Genomic DNA, 21,220 nt, shown 5'->3' with positions numbered 1-21,220 from the left:
CTGTAATGTTATTTTTTGAGAGATTAAAGAGCACGCAAAACACCAAGCAGATTGTAGTTTGTACATCGGTACCATTGCAACAAATTGAAAACCTGTACGACGTATTTGTGTAAAACAGATACTGCTAATTAAACTTAATTTCTTTGTTTATTATCATACGAAAACAATGAATCTGCAACATCCAGGGGACGATAGTAACACGATTACAAGCATTTACCAAATAGAAGGGGATTATAATCACGCTACACTCACATACGTCATCGTGAGGGCAAGGCTTACTTACTTGATTGGCAGCTTGCGTGTATAGTTGTCGCGCGTGCTCCGGCAGCGAGGACATTCAGTGGATGTTTGAATGTCTAACCGGGACAATACAGACCATAGGATATTACGTTAGGTAAGCATTCATTTTTCATTTAAAAACAATTTGGCAGTTTCGTTGAATGAGATCAAACGGCTTTTGGAAGACGGTGGCTGTGTGGACGGCTATTCTAATTGAAAGCTTTCCACTCTTGCTAGCTAACGTTAGCTAGTCATAATAAGCTTTGCTTCAGCAATGTGTTGGTTGTGAACTACCGAGCTAGCAGTCTACACCTTGCTAGCTAGTTAACTATTGCAATTTGCCGGCTTAGTGGTCAGATTGTCCATACACTCCTTTTGTCTCTTCCTTAAATAGCAAGTGTGTTTGAAGGCAACACTAGCAAAAGCGAAGGTTCATGTAGCTAGCTTCTCACTCCATGTGTGTAGCAAGCTATGTCGTATGGTTGAATGGGGAAACAAAAATGGCCGCACGTGTATCGAAGTACCGGACAATACTAAGCCTAAGGTCTGATTATAACTTAGTTTCTTGCGTCGTTTGATTTAATTGTGTTGTCAGTGGCCGTTAAATTGAGCGTAGATCCGTTTGGACGGTTCGTTGACTGCTGGGTACACGTCGGGATAGGACGCGTGTGCGCAAGTCACCGATCATTAGCATTAGCACATCAGCTAGATTGCTAAGCAAAATTGAAGAGCTGAACGTATCTAATGGTGTTGTAAGTTACTGTGTGTTAGCTAAGTAGCTACTTCTCCAAAGTTGCTGACGCATTTTAGCTACTGAGAAGTCAAGACATCAATACAACATAAACATTCAAGTTTTGTTTTTAGTTCTCTAGATGGCTACATCAAAAACCTATCTTGTCAGATATTACAAAATTAGTTTGTCAAGCATTTGTAGCCAACACTATGCTAGGTAGCTAACGTTGTGACGAGTTAACTAACACTTGAAAGCAACATGCGTTCAGCAGCATGCCTGACGTTAGTGCACCGCGTTGATGTTCCTGGAAGTGGCAATCATTTCTTTAGCTAGTGTCTTGGATTCTAGCCATGTAGCGTTATTTGTAACACAGATTATACTCGGTCTTTTGCATGAAAAGTATGCGTTGATTGCGACCCGTTGTGGGAAACGCCGATAGTAAAACGACAGCCTAATCGACAACTTTTAAGTATAATTAAGTATAGCGTAATGAGGAAAATCCTTTTTCACTGGACGCCTGTCTTTCCTGATATAGTTTTCTAGGCAGAAAGTTTCTAGAAAGGAGGTCGGTCGTCGTATTGGTTTTAAATAATCACTACTTTCTCGTCTTTGAGCTGTTTTAAAAGTCATTAAACAAACATTGTTTGTAGGATTATGTCATTACCTCACTGCATCCTTATTTAAATGCAGAGTGTGGTGCAAGTAAGGGTTTGGGAGGAAAGAATCACTGTCTTTGAGTTCAGAATAGGATCATATTGTTTTCCTGATGCTGTTAAACTGGCTTATGAAACCACAGACAGATTTTTTGGAAGAACTGAATTCTTGTCTGAGGCCCCCACCCAAAAAAAGAAAAAAAGTTTTACACAAGAATATGAATAGAGCGACAAAATTTACGAAGGTCTCTGGTGAAACTTTAGAAGCCCTCTAGGAAACCAGGTCATGAAAGATACATGTTCTTGGTTCTTCATAATGCATGAGATATAACCACTTGGTAACTTAGCAGAAATGCTTTGTATTCCCCCCTTCCTTTAAGTGTGTGCATTTAGAAGGGAAAACAACAAAAGGTACGAGTTTCAGAACAAAACTTCAAGCCACATCTGCTCAGTCATGTTCCACTTATAACTGTTCAGTTACAACTTTGTAAATGTGACTTGTATGAACAGTGGGTTTCCCACCTACATACCTCAGTGGTGCTGAGAGCATTTACCATATGAAACAATGGTAATTTAAACATTATGTAGTTCAGTCAAATTTTAACCCATCAAATTGGAGTTTCAGTATTATTAAATTGGCCAATGATGTGTCTCGGCATTTCATTATGGACATTCCTCCTTTTCCTGTGTGATAAAATGGTACAAAGAGATATTTAGGAGGCTACTTTGGGACAGGAACTATTTTAAGTTTACAAGGTGAATGTGGTGAGTGACAGTGTTCAACTTCGCTAGAACCAGTATTCTGTTGGAAGCTGTAATTACTCCGACTTCTTTATATTTTTTGCATATAGTTCCTAACATGAATATATACAATGCCATGTAGGCTACAGTCCTAGTTTATTGTACAATAATTGTGGATTACCTTGTTAGATATAAAGTCCATTACAAAAGTCAAATTCTCTATCTTTTCATTCCCTTCACTTCAAATGGTGCTAAGTTATGGTGACTAGGATTTACAGTCTTCAACAGTCAAATATTGGAATATTGATTGCAGCTTAACATTTGACAGGTATATGAATTCTGTAAGGGAAATGTTGAAACTGAAGTTATTTCTCAGACAGCTTGAACACATTCAGCTGATTGTTCTGACAGGCTACCCCCTCTCTCTTGAGTGATTTGACAGGTTTGAGTGAAGATCTTGCACTGAGAAATGTAAATACTTGTTCTCAGTTGGGGAATATTCATTTGTGTTTTTCTTATGTAAAATGTCCTATGTAAATTGTCCTGTTCAGACAAATTGCCCCAGAATGAATGGGCGGTGTTATTCACAGTTCCTCTACCAGCCCCTAGCATGGAACCTGGCTGATACAAAGGACAGGGTGCAGTCATCAGCTATGTTCAGGGATCCACGTTAACATTTTTTCCAAGGAGCATTTGTGCTCCCAAATTTAGGAACACGCTAATGCATTTCAGTTAGTACATGTGCTCTTAAAGTATTTTTGTAGTTAGCACACATCAATTTTCAGGAGCAAATGCTTCTAAAATAGGAGCACTGTAGAGGCTTGATGTCGTTAATGCACGCATTTCACTGCATGAAAAGTAAAATATGTGTTCTGTGGAATAAAAAAAAGGTACCCAATGCACACTGGGACCCCAGGTCTTTTAATCTTTTTTCATTCTTCATTTTTTTATTCTTCTGACTTGAATTTTGAAAAATTACAGAGCTTTAAACGTTGGCCTTTTACAGTGCAATTCAGTATTTTTCGTCTTTTTGAAAGGATGTCATCTCCAAGAGCTTTGGCTTTGACGGGATAGCTTTTAGCTTTTTTGTGAGGGTTCGAGTGAATTTGCAGCCCACACTGGTCTGTTCAGAAAACACCCTTTTGAAGGTCCTCCTCTCACGGCAAGCTTCAGTTTCCCTTCACTGTCTTTGATATTCATGACCTCCAGGATCACTGCTTTGCTGCTGGATGTTCCCTTTTCACAGAATGGTGCCTATTAGGCCTGGTTTCTCAAACTGATGGCTGCTGCTTGAGGCAGATTGTTGGCTAGATATTCACTCACCTGTATGTGACTTAACATTAGATTCTATATGTCTTTTTCATATATGGCTATATATGGTTAACTTGGAAAAGTTGGAAAAATGGAAAGTTGAGGTCTGTTTCTAGAAATTGTGGGCTTTGGCCTTGGTGTTCTCAGGTCTGAACTTGTGCCCAAATCTTACCTGTCTTTTAGCTAGTCTCTGACAACCGTTAATCTCATGTTGTTCAGAAGTTGGTCACCCGTTGGGACTGACTGCTGTAGCCTGTGTATTTGCAATATGAAATAACAGGGAAGTGCTAATCACATTGTAGCCATTAACATTTGTCCATGGCCTGTCTCTTGTTTCAGATCACAGAAGGGATTTATGATTGTAATCTGTTTTGTAATATTGAGGGGATATGAGGCTCTGTTGTTGCAGTGATCTAGATGGCGTGAGGACGGGAAAGGGAGGAGATGTAGTGCTGAGGATGACTAGTGAGGGCGTTCAACGTGGTTCTGGGAAATGCACTTCCTGCTCCCTGCCTGCATGTCTGAAACGTGTCTCATCCAGAGACACATAAACACACTAGAGGCTGCTGATCACTGCACAGCCAGGTACAAATGGCCAGTGACTGAACTGAGCTTCAGTGTGAAGATTGTTCAAGAAGAGTGTCGTATGGCATACTGATAAAATTTGGCCCGGAGACTTATGGCGTTGTATTAGTGCCAGAACTCGAGTCGAAAACTGCTTGCACCACCATACCTCCCCTGCTTCTGCACATTATTTAGGCCCACTCTTAAACCTGTCTGCTCACGCTTCAGCTCATACTCAAATACTACCGGTTCACGCGTGGAGCAATCTCTCCTCAGCCATGAAATCTGTTTGCGCTCATTCTCTGCAGGTGCTCAGTGCATTGGGTGCTCTCTGGATAAAACTTGGGCCTGTGCTCCAATTTCTTAAAAAGTACACACTTAAACTCACCACTTCCACTTGGGTGAATCCCTTTAGAATCTGCAAGGTGTTTGTTCGTTTTTACTGAGTGTGGTTATGGTCCAATCTATTAACAATACAAGGCACATGCAAAATTGGCCCCTCCATTTTGTATAACAGAACGAGTCTACAGAACTGCAAAACTGGGGCAGAAAAAAATTGCCTGGAACCCCTAATGTCCTGTTGGACGTTAACCTATTATCTGTTACACATCATTTCCCTGGAAAAATATATATATTTGTAATGGTATATTGGCAGCTAGCTATTAGGCTACATCAGTATTAACCAATGTTCAAGTATTAGCTAGCTTATGAAGATGTATTTTCCTGGCAATTATGATGACACACAATCTAATAGAACTGCATTGGCCTGCACAACTGCAAAACTAGCCAGCTCAGTGCATTTTCATTGCAAACAAATGTAACTGGACAATAGACTCATGGGTCATGCTTGGCCTACAGGCTAGGTATTGCATTGAATCGAACAAAGGGCTCTATGTTAAGGTCTTGTGTGACACGCATTGTCTGGAAAAAGGTCTTGAACTGCGTGGAGTGTAGGCTTCCGCCAGTTTACAGTGGAGGACCTTCAGTCGGAACAGATGGAAACAAATGATTTTCTTGAGGGAAACTCATTTCAGTGTACCAGTTCTGAGGCTTTTCTTCAGGCCAGAAAATCTGGGCTGTTGGTGACCTTGTCCTTAATCCTGAGCTTGGTTCACACAGCACATGCACCTGATTGCTGTTGTATTTTGCTGTTGTATCTTCCTGCACTCTTACAGTAAAAGCTAACCCAAATGTGCCTGTTCCAGAATTGTATTGAACTCCCCCATTTTGGGATCAGTGCAACACATGTACTAAAATCATCACACAAAAAAAGATTATCCTATTTGCTGCATTTACTCTATTGTTAATCCATAGACTAGCGAGATCAGTTACTCCGTGCAGCATTATGTATCAGTAAAGGAGGGAGGCATGATGTTCTTATGCTAATTTGCCATCTTTTGTGCTCCGAGTAAAGGATTTGGAGTGGTGCGTGTAAAGAGCCGGAGGACTGGACGTCTGTGGTGCTGCTGCTCCCGGAGCGCTTTGCGTGTGGTCCTCCATTTCCCACGCGTCCTGTTGCCGCTGCAGTAATTTCATGGTGATCAGGCTGAGAAGAATTAGGGTGCCAAAGCCGTCCGAGCACAAACCGCTCGGCGCAAGCTGATTCGCTGTTTTGTTGGAGCATAAGTGCCACTGCGCTGCCCTGTCTGTGGGGAAGCTGTAATTTTGAGCTCGCTAATTGGAATAAAACGGGGATATAGTTAAAGGAGGAGATGGACAGAACGAGTGCTGGAGCAGGGAAGGAGAGAATGCAGGAGAAATGCAGCCTGCTGGGTTTGTGGGTTGCTGATGAGGCTTCCGTAATGTCTGGGGTTAAATTATGGCCTGGGGCAGTGTGGTCACCTGGTGTAATTTAGGCAGGGACTGTGATTGGGGGCCCCCTCTTCCCCATAAGGATTTTCTTGGCTCAATTACTCACTCCTGTTAAAGTGCTTTGTTTTGTTGTTCTTTTCTTGTTTTTATTTTTAAAAATTAATTTTATTTTTTGCGAAGCTGTACAGTTGGCATGATTATCTGATTATCTTGTGAAACTAAGGTTTTGGGATCCTTGTTTTTTACAGATTGCCCCAGGGACTCGACAGCACGGGCCCATTCCATGAGTGCTTAATTTGATTTGGGAATGACTTTCATGGAGAATTCTCTGCGGTACAGTACAAGCCTCACACACATTCTTTGACAGCAAAATCAGTTTTTTTAAATTTGATCTAAATGAGTAGACCTGACTTTGGTTTTCATTTCACAAAGAGACACTGTGCGTGCGCCTCCTCCACGCTGTATGGGTGCATTCACTGGTGTCCCTTTTGTTTTTGTTTTTGACTCGCTTGTTCTGTGTGTGACACCATTGTTTGGCTTCAGGAAGCCTTCCTCAGGCTGGGCATGGCTGGTGCGCAGTGGCGATTCTGGGTTATTGTGAGTGTGGAAGTGTGTTTGATGTCAGAGGTGGTTATGAGTCATTCGTTACTCTTACTGAAAGTGCAGTAGGGTAATCGTTTCGCCCTCAGTTAGAAATGGAAAAAGCAGACAGTCTTTCCATACCCAAAAAAGTTGCACTGGGACGGGATGTATTAACAGAGTTTGCGAGTGTCAGCTGATGACTAATATGAGTAATCTCTCTACATTGTCTTCACTGTCTGTGCTGTCCATCCTCTTGGGCCTGCCTAATTCCCTGGCTGTGAGAGGATGTAAGGAGGAGCGGTCTGGCTGTGCGCATTGTGTGCTATATTGGCGCAGAGCTTGTGGGAGGTTGTAGAAGGGAGTGAGGGAAAGGTGAGGGAGCTGTGCGGGGCAGGCAGGTGCAGTCTGAGGTGGTGCGAGAGGGACAAGGACAGAAGCACTGTGGAAGAGAAGCTGAAGGCGAGGCAGGACTCACAGAAAGCACCATTCATCCACAGTCTCTGCGTATTATTTCCTGCTGTTTTTCATTTGCCCAGAGGAGAATCCTGGGCATTCAGGACTGCTGTGGGCATGTGGGCGAGGGCCGGAGTGACTGGCACACCCTGTCTGCAAGCACACTGTGGAGCCACAATGAGAGAGTGTGATTGTGTGTGTGTGTGTAGGAGTTCTCTCCTTCACATGTCATGGGACTTCGATGCTAGTGCTTTATGAATCTGGTTTCTGTCTGAAAATGAGATAAGCACAATTGCCTTCATAAGTGAACTTCACCGAGATGTGTCCCTGAGTGTTTTTGTGTATTCAGCCCAGGCTGGCTGTGTGGAATGTGGCTGCTCAGTATTTTGTATTCTCCGGTTCATTCAGTTCAGCAGGATTCTGGCCCGTGTGACACAGAGAGCCTGAGATCCAGGCCAAGTTTTTCAGTGCAAAGGGTGGGAAACGCACTCACCCCCTGAGTGAACAGCTGATGCCAGGTTATAAGGACTGTGCCCTCAGCCTCTTTCTGTCTCTCACCCACGGGGCGCGTGAGCAGCTCATGGGGTCGCCATGGAAATGATGACCTCGCACTGTGATGCCGTGCTATGTCTGACAGCTGGGCTTAGCACACACATCTCCTCTACCCACACGCGCCACACAAGACGCGCCACACAAATCCTGCCGCAACCACACCCAAGCATACACACCCCCGACAGATTAGAGTGCGGGCCCCAGGGCTACAGTGTGCGGCCCTCGGTCTGACTGTGTTCATCCCGACCCTAATGAGCGGTCCTCTCTCTGCAGGCTCAGTGTTAGCTGACAGATGAGAGGGGCGTAGCTGTGGGCCACGGGAGCTGGACTTTGGATCAGCCTGAAGCATCAGGTCCAGTCCCTCAGGTGAGTCATGGAACCCGTGCCATATAGAGCTGAGCACTGCTTCCTGAGCAAACAAATCCAAGGCAGAGCTCAGAGTCTAATCGTACACGGCTCCGTTATGTTATCAATAAAGGCCTGTACATAAGGGGAGATGGGTTGGAATCAAATAAAGCTCTGTTTCTAACAGTTCTCTCATAAACACTGCTCAAGCCAAAGAAACTCAATCTCAACAAATAATTTGGTCTTGAAGCGCGTCAAACTGTCTCACCTCACTGGCAATATTTTGTCTTTCTTATAAAATTACAGATAGAATAGAAATAAGATTTTAAAAATGTTACTTTTTTGCTAAATAAGAGAAATTGTTGCTAGTGCGGTGAGACTGTTTGACTCTTTTCAAGATTTGCCAATCAATCTCATAAGAAAATGTGGCCTTTGAAAACAAGCTGTTTTGTACTTGAGAGATAAACTGAGATTTTAAGTCTCGTTACAAGACTAAAGCACTTGTTAAACACTTTTTCCCCCAGTGAAGTTAATGTTTTCCGTCGCCCTGCATGAGAGGCACCGCACGGAGCTTGCTTCACTGTTTGTGGAGCGTGTTTGTTTTGGATGTCCGTATACAGTTGGTTATTTTAATATCCTCTGAGGAACAAGCCCGCTCTTTCTTTCAGTCTCCCGCACTGGGCACATACAGACAGCTGGGTTCCCATCTCTCTCTGGTCTGAACTCCCAGGGTCCTCCCTGCCTGTGTGTGGCGCTAGGGCAGGAAACTTTTTTTTTTTGTCCACTGGCCACAGTGGCTGGTGCATCCCAAAATTTACCAGCCATTTTCACCGTTTTTGAGGAAACTAGATATTTAGGATACAACTGGACCTCCAAGTGATGGGTGGTTACCTGCCACAGTGGCTGGTAGAGTAGATAAGCATACCAGCCGCAGATAAAATTTACCAGCATTTGGCTGGTAGCTGGTGTTCATTTCCCACCCTGCGTGGCACACAGGAAGCTGTCGCGGTGTGAGGCGGGACAGCCTGCACCCTGCCTGCGTTTGTGTGGAGCGGACAATAGCACTCCATCCTCGTGCTCTGAGGGATCTGAGTTCACCCTGCTGTCCTCAGGGCTGCTCGGTACCGTCCCTGGGCTTCATAGTCTAATCCTGTCCTATAGCTGCTAAATAGAACTGTTGTGAACTTAACCTTTTTCAGAGAAATGCTTAAGGCTAAAGGAACTGAGTGTTGGAGCGGTCTGATCTGATAGAGAGAGGATAAAGGTAAGGTAAAGGTAATAGAGTATGATGTGTATTATACGTGTGTGTTACAAATTATGAGCTGGCGGATAGCTGGGTGGTTTCAATGGCTTATCCACAATGCTGATATTTTGCATTGTGCATGGAAAGCGTTGGTCACGACCACGTTCCTACAGACCTGATAACAGGTGGAGACCAACTTTACCTTATATGTTGTAAGGTACATTGTGTTAAAGATCATATCAGTTTTGGGTCGGAGCAAGTGTTGGAGCCACACCATGCTTATCCTTTTTCTGCTTCACAAGGTGGCCGTCATGTGATTATTACACAATTGCTTGCAACAGTGCTCACTTTCTCCATCAAAAAATCTAAAAAAAAAAAAGTCATTTTTGCTTCAGATTTGTGGCTTAACCTGCTAACATTTTGTAGCTGACATGGGCTGTGTAACAGTTTGACTTGGTGTAGTTTGTTTGTGGTATGAGTTATGTCCCATTCCCCTCTGGAGATTGTTCCCCAAGACTTTGTTAGTCTGCACAGAGTGGGAGGAACTTAAAGGCACTGCATCATTGAAAAGCTGAGCAGAGGGGCGGGGGTTTTGCAGCAGGTGCACAGACAGGCGGAGCTTATGAAGTGAGAATAGTTTTGCTTTGCGGTTGTGTGTAGGGGTTGAGTTTGAGGTTGGGGTTTGGTTTATGAAATCGCTGCCACGATAGCAAAAACACTTTACATGGGAATGGGTTTTAAGAAATATGAATCGGTTATAGGAAAAGCATGAATATATTTTGCTTTATTGATTTACTTTTGACCACAGAAATTGGTAAAATCACTGTGACCAATTTTGAGACCATTCTGAATGAGCGAGTTATTAATAAAGCTCTTGCTTCATTGCATTAACCTTCTCGAAATATGAGCTCTCTGAGCAGAGAAATTCTTTACATTACATTAGCATTGATTTAACAGACCAGCTTTTCCATAGCAACTTAGCATTTTATGTTTCTTGTTACACATGAGGTTGTTTGTCATGCAGGGAAGGAATGAATAGCCTTACTGTGTAGTGTCAGAGTGGAATCGGAACTTACAGTAGAACTTTGTAAAAGGTGCTGATTGTCTTGCTCTAACAATATTTTCAAAGCAATGTTTTAACAAAACCACAACCATTTTATTTCTCTCGTTGCTTTCAATTTTTAAGTATTTTTTTTCAGCTTGGTCGTGAAAAGTAGCACCAGCTTTATGGTTTCTCTTGAATGCAGGAGGGGAAAAATCTCCAGAACAGCATTAGTGGCTTGATACTTGCATTTGGTTCTCTAATAACCGGACTTTGAGCACGACAATGCGGCAGTGTAGGGAAGACGGCTTCAGGCGTAGGCCGTAGGGAAGGGTGTCGCTGCTGACTGTGGGACTCTTCACTCATGTGGGATCTCTGCTCTCCCCGCTCTGCAGGCGCACCCTCTTTTCAGTGCGGTCGAAGGCCCACGCCGTTGCTTGTTTGAGTCTCTGGGCTCGGCTGTGAGATTGTCCTGTGTGCTATAGGGAAAATGACTGTGGCCAATGCCAAGTCCACCACAGGTAAGCTCCTCTGGTGAAGGACCCTTACTGGCTGAAACAAATCAGATTAAAATATGGTTTATTAATGCATTTAGCTCGAGGAAGGACATGTGAATGCGGCCCATACGCTCACTGTGTGTGCGGTGAATTGTCCCTGTTTGGCTGGATGAATCAGTTTGGCCATGGTGAATGACAGATGGGAGGGGCGCACGCAGTGACTGACAGTAAGAATGTCGCTGGCCTTCCTTGAATGAGCTGCATCAGCTTGTACGTTTTGACCTCTAACAAACTGCTTCTAAAGGTGGTAGCGGTCGAGGCCGCGGGCCGGCTGTAACTCGCTTATTGTGACAGATCTCTTTTAGCTACTGGGTGATGATGTGTAAGCATGTGGCCGTGTGCTGTTTGGTCTGCTGACTCATTAAAGGGGCCTGTTGCCTGTTCGTCCCCTTGTCGTGTCACTTGTGAAGCCTGGTAAAGTCGTGCCTTGTAAAGCCTGATTGGAGCCCTTGTCCGGGATCAGCTGGGTTCCTGAGGCTTTGCTTGTGAGCTGAAGCAGGGAGCTCTGGAGCTGGGCTCCTGTGGTTGGCAGTGTGAGGGACTTGTCACTGCCAGACACTGCGTGAGACAGCGGTGAGCAGCGTGAAGGTCTGTCCTCTGCATTACTGCTCATCTGCTACTGCTCCTGAGGCAATTGTGGTTCAGACAGGGGCAGGCAAATTAGTAGTTTGGGCACCCGGAACTACTACAGTGTCGTTCCAGACTACCAAATGGTAGTGCTGAAAAGCCCAAGAAATGTGCATAATAAAAAATTTTCTATTTGAGCTATTTGATGCTGTTTCACTAGCTTCTGATCTTCCCTCGTGCCGATCAGTGCAGAACTGTCAGTAGGCTGATGCTAGCAGAGGGAGGTAGTGTACAGGGCTCGCTAGGGCTGCGACGTTTCATTATTTTCTCCACACCACGACAAGCTGATTATTCTTGTGATTACTCAAGTACTTATTTCGGGTGCCTGAAGCCCATTTTATGACGCATTGTGTAAAACAAATGTGCTAAATGAAGGTAACCGTCTCTTACATTTGACAGTGGTTACAGACCAAAACAATTAAGAGAGAGAGCGTGACAATTAAGAGCAAAAATGTGTGAAGCTCTTAGGAGAAAATGTGAGTCTCCCCTGTGCAATCTTGTAAGCTATTTTGCAACTTACTTTGGCTGACAAAGAATGAATTTATGCTGCGAGAGAGAGGCTATTGATGACTTACAGGCATAATGTGTTTCGACATGTTGACAATGTGACATTTTTGTATGTAACTATAAGTCTACCTCTTGAATAGGCTAGAATAGTAATACCTTGTTAACGCAAGACCAGTTCAGCCTAAAGATAGTATCCTAGATTGTGTTTGCACTTTTAATCTTCCAGGCAGTTACTTTGAAAGGAAATATACGATACTGTGAAAAAGTCAGAGACCACCCTTTTGTTTATTCAATTTCCAGTCAAATCAGTTAGCCTATTCAGTGCATTTTTTTCAATTTCAGACCTTAATGCTCGAGACAAAATTTTAAAAGTAAATGACAGAAAAGCCCCCACTATCCTACATATAATATCAAATCTACCAGTTTTGTCCACTTTTATCACTACGTCTTCCATATTTCCTATCAAAAAACAAGTTGCAGCTGTTGGAAAAAAAGGCAAACAGTGGACAGACTAAACACTGAAAGTTTTGATATTGTACATAGTTGTGGAGGCTTTTATGTAATTTAGTGTTAAGTATGTTTGATGCATTATCTTCTGACTTGGTAAAAGGCAGGCCAAGGGTTTGTCTTTTGGATGATCCAGTTTTTTAACCAATGGGATGTAATACTGACATATACAGCCTTATATGGATTTTTTCAGTGAAATACTTTACTGAATAAATTAGTCTACTTCACACCCTTTTCTTTGTCTTTATTTAATTTTGCGATGCGGATTTGCGATATTGGAGTTGTTTTCCTTCAATCCTAATAAAAAGATCTGATATTTAAAGGAAATCCATAGGCTAGAATTAGGTTTTAGGGTTCAAATTAGGATTTGGTTTGGGTCAGGGTGAGGAAAATGGTTAGCGTTAAGGTTGAGCCAAGATTTATGTTTAGGAAGTTGGGAAAGTGTTAGCCAAGTTATTGACATAAAATTGAAATATTTATGAGTTCTTGTCTAACATTTCTAGAAAGGGCAAATGTCAGTGCACCACATCTGTGGGTGGCAGATATACATACAAAAACCTATGTGCCACCCACACACAATGTGGTGTTGGCAGTTATTTGATTGGCGTTCGCAGTTATTTAATTGCATATTGGTTGCACCTTGTGTTTTTCATTAGATGATTTTCCATTTCTGAGCTCTGAAGTTTCTAGGAATCAGCCGGCGGGCGAGTGCTTGTGTACTTAAATAAACGGTTTCTCTCTCAGTGCTCACACCGGAGGGCTGGAGTGTACAGTGCTCACGGCAAAGCAGCCTGATCCGGAGAGGAACCCTGTCTGTTTAGTTTGCTTTTTAGACAGCGCAAAAAAGCTGATTTATTATAGTTACACTGTACCGTAATGTGATGCATGAGCTTAGTGAGGGCAGTATGGTAATGTGGTAATTGTCTGAGCTTAGAACTGGCTATACTGTAATGTTAATGTGGAAGTAATGAAGTGAGATTTGTAAATAAGGTATGTGAACTCCTAACTATTCTCCAAAAGTGTAGTATTCTTTTGTTTAGTGTAGAACATGCCTTTATTCAAGGCAACTTTACAATATATGTATATATATATAATGTATAAAAAATGTAGACTTCATACTTATCAAAACAAACAGCATTAAATTGGATGCCATCAATTGCTCTGTGGCAATGGCCTCACACATTTAAACCAGTAAAGTTAATTTGTCACTGTGCCAGACTGCTGCCCCGTTGCCAAGGGTAATGTTGAAACCTTTCAGGAAAGTGTGGAGTTGAAGGAGAACCTGATCAGGAGTAGGAAAGATGGCATCAGGAAAATATAACCTGTTCACCAAAGCATGCTGGGACTTGTTAACCTGCAGTAAAAGTAATTTCACAATAATACTTGTAAAGTTGACACTATTTGATTATTCTGAACAGACATTGTGGTCAATACACTCTTAAGCAGGTGCTTTCCAAAAGTGTAAAGTTCAGCTGGAGAGAGCCATGCTGCTTTGCAGAAAATATCAAGCCGGAGGAATGTTAGATTGCTTGTTAAACTGCTAGATTGTGGTGGTTTAGTGAACTGTGGGATGAACAAATAGGCCTCCTTTTTCCAAATATTGACATAAGCACATTCTTATCTTTGCGACCTGATTGTGGGTCACCTGTCGGTGGATGTCTCTTTGAGGCTTCTCTCACTCATTAACTGGGCTGTTTTTAACCGTGAGCTGACCCGGTCAGCAGGGCAGCAGCTCTTCTTTGCCCCTCTCAGCACGCTGAACTTGCAGGTCACCGTTTCAGATGTAGCTGTTCTGTTTGGGGTTCAACAGATAAGGGATTTCCAGACTGTTTCCTTTTTTTCATATGAACATTTTATTGGCTAATTTATTTATATATGCTCCAACCTTGGTTTGAGAATGAATATCAAAGTGGAGAAATTTCAGGTAGCCTTTTTTTTTTTTACCTACTTAACATGAACAGTGTTAACAAGGGAAATATTTCTCATGGTAACATTTACAATAAGGTAATGTGAATTGGCATTAACTAATGTAGCAGTTAACTAACAATGAAAAAGTTTATCTATATTGCTCTGTTAATGTATTTGTACATAATTAATGTTAACAACTGCATTATTTAATGCTGGTTCATATTGGATTAAAAAAGTTAATTATTTGTTAATGGTTAACTAATTACATGTTTATCCTGTATTGCAAATGTATAAACAATCATGTAAATAATACATGAATATATTTAACTACTAACTAATGAAAAGTTAATTTCATGCTTAATATATCTGTACACCGTTAATTCATGTTATAAGATGGGTCTTGTGACATTGTAAAGCGTTATCCTTCTTGCAATCGCTTTATATAATTAACATGGGCGATTGCATTTATTTTCAGAGGGACTTTAAATCCACTGAGAAATACTATTGTCCAGTTTTCTCACAAAATGCACCCTTTTTTAAAATTATGTATTCACACACATTCTGCATTGGCATCACAAAATAAGGAAGTTAGTTGCTCATTGCCCTCTTGCTGGAATTGGTAAATATTTCTGAACAACAACCTAACAACCCAGTTGGCTAGCTTGTTTTTTGGATGGTTGAATGCATATTTAAGCCATCGCTCTATGCACTTCTCAGTTGTGAGCATGTGACTCCCATTGCTTAGAGAGACACACCTCTCTGACGTGTCACATGTGACATCACATCACGTGACATGAGTGTGACATCACAACCTTGGTGTGTAAATGTGTGGAACTTGCGCATGATGCTCTGGGGCCCTGACACACCAGCGGCTGATTTTCATTGGACACTTTCATTGCCGTTCGTTGCTTTCTGCAGTACACTGCCCCAGCTGTTGCCACACTACATTTCCCTTGTGTGTAATTCAAATGTGGAAATCCAATGCAGTTCCCATTACAGTTACCATAAATGAACTGTCCCGCGCAAGATTTTGTTTGGGAATCTGGTGAGATGTAGCTAACCCCTTAATCTCTGCATGAGGGATCACTCCGTATTCATTGTTAGTTGAGAATCAGTCATGGGTGGCACCTATGGCACCCTGTGGATTATTTAAGGTGTGTACCTGCATGTGCAGGAATGTTCAGTCAGTAGGTTGGCTAATGTTTTTTGTTCTTAAGTCTTTAAACCTTTCTTGCTCCTTGGTATTGTTTGTTTTGTTTTCTGAGGTTAATGGGGAAAGTGCATCTTGTGAAATCCTTTGCACAGTCATTCTTGGGCAGTGTACAGAACATTTTTGAAGCCATTCTTGGGTAATGTACATGTCTGTGAAGGCATCTATGAAATGTAGTGCTTGCTCTTTGTTCTCAACTTGGTGTTCTTGGTGTTCTCAATGTTTAATCCCTCCATTTGTTCTGAAGGGAGTTCTCGATTGGGTGGTGGCTAATTAATTGGGGGAGAGAGGGGGAGAGAGAAGGAGAGAGAAGGAGAGAGGAGAGAGAGAGAGAGAATTCCCTGCTCTTCTTTTTAATAGATTTTCCCACAGTCTTTTTTTATTCAAAGTGATTTAGCCTAAATGGCACAGCTGCCGTGCATTACTAATGATTTCACACTCTTGCCTGTTTAAGTGTTGCATGCTTGGACACAGTATGTCAGAATCAGGAAGACTTTTCAGATTATTAAGCAAAAAGCAACAGAGCCTTAGGACCTGTGTTCCAAACCATCAAGGACCAGAGAAAGAGGTTGATGTTCTGCTCTGATTTTGACTACTAAAGTGACTGTGCCCCGCCTATTCAATACATTTACTGAACCTGTAGTCACACTTTTGCCACATTCTAACTACCAGAAGTGATAGTGCTTACGTGTTCTGCTGTGACTTCAAAAACAGCTAATAATTAGTCACACAAACCAGTTCAGTCACTTGATAGAGTGCACCTCCTTTATTTCAGCATTAGATTATGTTCTTGGAAATCAAGAAAGAACTGGCTGATGCATTTTAGACCAGATTTGAGATGCACCCACGCATGCACACGTGCTACATTACGGAATGAGAGCCCTACCTCTGGGCGTTCTGAAATGGTGTACAGAAGAGAACATGTCACTGCAGTGCTACTGTCAAATAAACTGACCAAAATGCCCTCATTACCTAACTACATGGGCTAAATTGGTTGGAAGCTGTCTTTGACTAATGCATTGGGTATTGACTTCATATCTTGTGAGTTTAATACTGTATGTCCCCATACTGGGCGATCATTATCTGCCTGATCTAGTATGCAACAGCTTATGACATTTTATATATATATATGTTAAACTGGTATTATCATAGCTCCAAATCTGGCAAAGAGGAAACTGGAAATGTCTCGAGTGTTTTCTTCACTGAAATTGAAAAACCAAAACACTTCAAACTAATAGGCCTTATTCATCTCTGAGCTAAGGGCTAATGGGCTATTGTGTGTGCTAGGCACAGGACTCTGAGAAAATGGAGAGCTGCAATAGTAATCAAAACTGCTAAAGGTCATGACAGGGTTTTGCCTTACAATCTTATTTTTTGTGACCTGATAAGTACCATGGTAAATTGGAAGTACTTGTACTTTTCTGTCTTACTGATTAAAAAATAAATAAATCAATAAAATCAGTAATGCAATATCAGGTATTCATGTAGGAGCATATACAATCGTTATACCTGTGGATTTCCATGTTAAGGGGTTTCCTTGCATTTAAGTACATACTGAAAATGTAAGAGTATAAAATATTTGATCAGAAAAGGGGATTCAACTCATCTAGACTCGCTGTAGGATGTATAATTGCATTCCTATATATTGCAGTGCACTTGCCTGCTTATCATCCAAATTGGACTGCAGTTGCATTTGTATAAGTTTTTTTTTTCAGCACAAATGTGAAAATAAAAAAAGCTCAGGTTGAAAGCAGTCTGAATCAACAGTGAGCAATTTCATGGCCGGATGGCCCGTTACACGATTAGCCTTTCGGCCTCTGAACGATGCACTGAACTTTTCATTATAAATCCGAGGATGAATTTGCCTAACTTTGGTTAATTTGAGTTTTTTTCAAGATGACAATTGTGAAACATTCTAGGTTAATGGTGTATGGATAAGCCTGGGGCAATTCAGCACACTTTTTAACCGCATTGTCACAGATTTTAATGAGATTTGGCACGCTGATTTGGTCTTAAAAGAACCCCAAAACTGAAATTAATCTTGTCTTGGATGGATAATCTGGGAGATATAGGCTAACAACAATGTTGTTGGACAGCTGTTAATGATTAGTGCTGACAGACATAGGCAAATGCAAAATTAGAATGCACTACCTTCTTGATGGGCCCTTCTTGTTAAGAAGTGGGTTCTATTTTGTTCCATCAAACAACAACAAAGGATCGCAAGGAACTTCCAAAAAGTGGCACTCAGCAAAAACAACCAAAACAAAATATGAGAAAGTAAAGCAAAAATGGTTTTGAAAGGTACCCTGGACACCCACTAGATGTTGAAATGCAACGAATGATGAAGAAATTACAGAAAAGCAAAACGCTAAGAGATCTTCAAAACTTTCAAATTCGATTTGGTCCGTGTCAGTCTCAAGGCAAAATCGCTTCAAGTGAAGCCCAAATCCAGCCAGTTCTTAATGCAAACTGAGCCATTGCAAACCAAACGAAGCCTCATCCACTCAGGGAGAGCAGAAGTCATCATCCAATCAGAGAGAGGACAAGCAGTCCAACTGAAACTGCTTTCAAAAATGGGGGTGAAATAAAATAACTTGGCAAAATAAAAAATTCCCTAGCACAGTGGTAACCAACCCGGTTCCTGGAGATCTTCCATCCATGTTTTCACTCTAACCCGAAGAAAGCACAACAGCTAAGATCTCACTGAGCTGCTAAAGGTGTGTCAAATTAGGGTTGAAATTAAAACCTACAGGATGGTACACCGCATTTCCAAAAGTATGTGAACACCCCTTCTAATTTGGTTTTGGCTATTTGGCCACACCCATTGCTAACAGGTTCATAAAATTAAGCATACAGCCATGCAGTTTCCATTGACAAACAGTGTCTGTAGAATGGGTAATACTGAAGAGCTCTGTGAATTTAAATATGGCACTGTCATACGATGACACCTTTCCAAGAAGTCAGTTTCTCAAATTTCTGCCCTGCTAGAGCTTCTCTTGTGAACTGCAAGTGATATTATTGTGAAGTGGAAACATATTGGAGCAACAACGGCTCAGCCTCGAAGAAGTAGGCCACACGCTCGCAAAACAGGACCGCCGAGTGCTGAAGTATGTAGCTCTTAAAAATCATCTTTCCTTGGTTGCAACACTCACTGCAGAGTTACAAACTACCTCTGGAAACAATGTCAGCAGAAGAACTGTATGTCAAGAGCTTCATGAAATGTGTTTCTATGGCCAAGCACCCGTACACAAGCCTAAGATCACCATGCACAATGCCAAGCATCGGCTAGAGTGATATAAAGCACACCACCATTTGACTCTGGAGCAGTGTAAATGCACTTTCTGGAGTGATGAATCAGGCTTCACTATCTGGCAGTCTGATGGATGAATCTGGGTTTGATGAAATGCATAGTGGCAACTGTATTGGCCTGAATAGAGGCAACTGTAAAGTTTGGTGGAGGAGGAATAATGGTCTGATCTGGCTGTTTTGCCTGGTTTTAGGCTTAGTTCTTGTGAAGGAAAATGTTAATTCTACAGCATACAATGACATTCTGGAGAATTGTGTGCTTCCAACTTTGTGGTAACAGTTAGGGGAAGGCTCTTTCCTGTTTCAGCATGACAATGCCCCTGTGCACAAAGCAAAGTCCATAGAGAAATGGTTTACTGAGCTTTGTGGGAAAGAACTTGACTGGCCTACATAGAGCCCTGACCTCTACCACATCAAACACCTTGGGCTGAATTGGAATGCCAACTGTCACGCCTAATGCCCAACATCAGTGCCCAACCTCACTAATGCTGTTGTGACTGAATGGAAGCAATTTCCCACAGCTATGTTCCAAGGGGGGTGGGGGTGTCCAACTCCACATTAGTTGTGATCCACGTAATATGAATCCCATGGTTTTGTAATGAGATGTTACAGATACATATGGGTGTGATATTCAGGTGTCCACATAATTTTGGATATGTAGTGTAGATCTCCAGGATCATAGTTGGTTACCCCCTTACTTTTTCCTTCAGAGTCTTTGATGTGAGGATTATGTCTCTGCTTGACTTTGTGCATGTCTGTCATGTTGCTGTATCTGGTTCAGCCATCACTAGCATATTTTGGTGGTCAATCACAATTGCATCAGATTGGTATGGGATTGTGTGCAATGAGGATGCCGACACTTCAGTTCTCCAGTGCATTTGTCTCTTCAACACCACTCAGCCGCAAATTATCATCATCACGTGCAACCACAACGTAAGGTCGAGTGATTTCTGAAGTGAGCCAGCCCTTTCAGCCCTGCTTTCTGAGTGTGCTGAAAAGGGTCTGACATAATCTTTGTCAGTTGAGACTGGATGAAAGCTGTAAAACACTGTAAGGAGTTAGTGATACGAAACCTTGTGATACTTCAGGTAAATAGTATCTCGGCAACCACTCAAAAACTGAAGACCAAGCTTTCTGGAGGTGCTGATCATATTATGACCTCACTTTGGTGAAAATTCAGTCCATTTCTAAAGGTTTTTTGCAGATCAACTTTCAAGATTATATTCACTCAACTCTGCTTTAAATTTTTGGGTCACCATTGTATTTTTTTTTTTTTTAAACATAGAGCTTGTGAACTTTGATAGGAAAAAGGTTCTTATATAATTTTGTATATCACCTATAATGTAGATATGATAAATCAAAGTCATGGAGTCGCACTAATTGGCCCAAACTTCGTTAACCCAGATTAACGAGTCGAGACCAGTTTAATTTCCGCTCCAGGGGTTTCTTGTACAACTCCACATGCCAAATCTCATTAAAATCTGTGATGATGCACTCCAAAAGTGTTTTGAATTGACCTGGACCTACCTCTCCTTGACTTTGGAAGTTAGCCAAAGGTGGCGCTTTTAGTGTTCTACAAAAATAGGACATAGAAGATGGTGACAGGCCCACAGCAAAACCAAAAAAATAAGTACATTCATTCAGCTGTCTGTCCATGTGTCATGCCTGGTCTGGTTTGCCTTTTAATTTGCCTGTTTTTTGAGAACACTAGCTGAATGAAATGCAGTACAGTAGAGTGTTCTTGCTTTAAGATAATGTCATTTTCAACACCACTGAACTGTAAATTTCAAAGCTGAGAGACCAGCTGCATGAATTTTGCTGGATTGGACATTACATCTTGGGAATCATGCAGTGTGTACTTTTCATGTTTCCTGTGCTCTGATGGGTGTGAATGAAACACAATCTTGGATTGTAGCATGCCAGAATGAGTTCTCATATGACATTTTGTCATTGAATTTTGGTCCCTCCATCTGGTGTGAAACTTGACCCTGCTGGTTTATCGCACTGACACTGTTCCTCCTAAATTCTGTCATAACCGTCTCTCCTGAAAGACCAGTGAGGCTGAGCCAGGTCTAAGTGTGCATGTGACCAAGCACATATGTTGTATGTGATCAGTATTGCTGTTAAGAATGCCCCTGCTACCAACTGAACTTAGGAAATATTGGCTAAATTAACATTTTCACTTGCACAATTTTGTGATTTGGCAGTGATCACTCTTCAGTGTTACATAAATTCAGATGTAAATGCCTTTTATTATCAGAATGATAAATAAGAATGTAGCCTGTAAT

General features: G+C 41.8%; 1 protein-coding gene across 6 annotated transcripts in view; it reads left to right on the top strand.

Moving 5' to 3' along the window:
* The first annotated feature begins 287 nt into the window (after window positions 1–287).
* mpp6a (membrane protein, palmitoylated 6a (MAGUK p55 subfamily member 6)) overlaps window positions 288–21,220 on the top strand; it is a 32,580-nt gene continuing 11,647 nt past the window's right edge. The window contains exons 1-4 of one of the 6 annotated variants that reach the window (XM_035414391.1): window positions 288–394; window positions 6,342–6,426; window positions 7,954–8,046; window positions 10,706–10,831. In XM_035414391.1, coding sequence (XP_035270282.1) covers window positions 10,801–10,831 — 31 coding nt within the window. In that variant the 5' untranslated portion in view covers window positions 288–394; window positions 6,342–6,426; window positions 7,954–8,046; window positions 10,706–10,800. Of the gene's footprint in view, window positions 395–6,341; window positions 6,427–7,953; window positions 8,047–8,694; window positions 9,290–10,705; window positions 10,832–21,220 lie in introns of those variants that run through there. The other 5 variants (XM_035414402.1, XM_035414422.1, XM_035414432.1 and 2 more) reach the window with 5 other exon arrangements.

This window comes from Anguilla anguilla, chromosome 1 (genome assembly GCF_013347855.1).
Source record: "Anguilla anguilla isolate fAngAng1 chromosome 1, fAngAng1.pri, whole genome shotgun sequence".
Taxonomy (NCBI): domain Eukaryota; kingdom Metazoa; phylum Chordata; class Actinopteri; order Anguilliformes; family Anguillidae; genus Anguilla; species Anguilla anguilla.
Note: the sequence above shows the minus strand (reverse complement) of the source record. Positions and strands in the feature narration are given on the sequence as shown.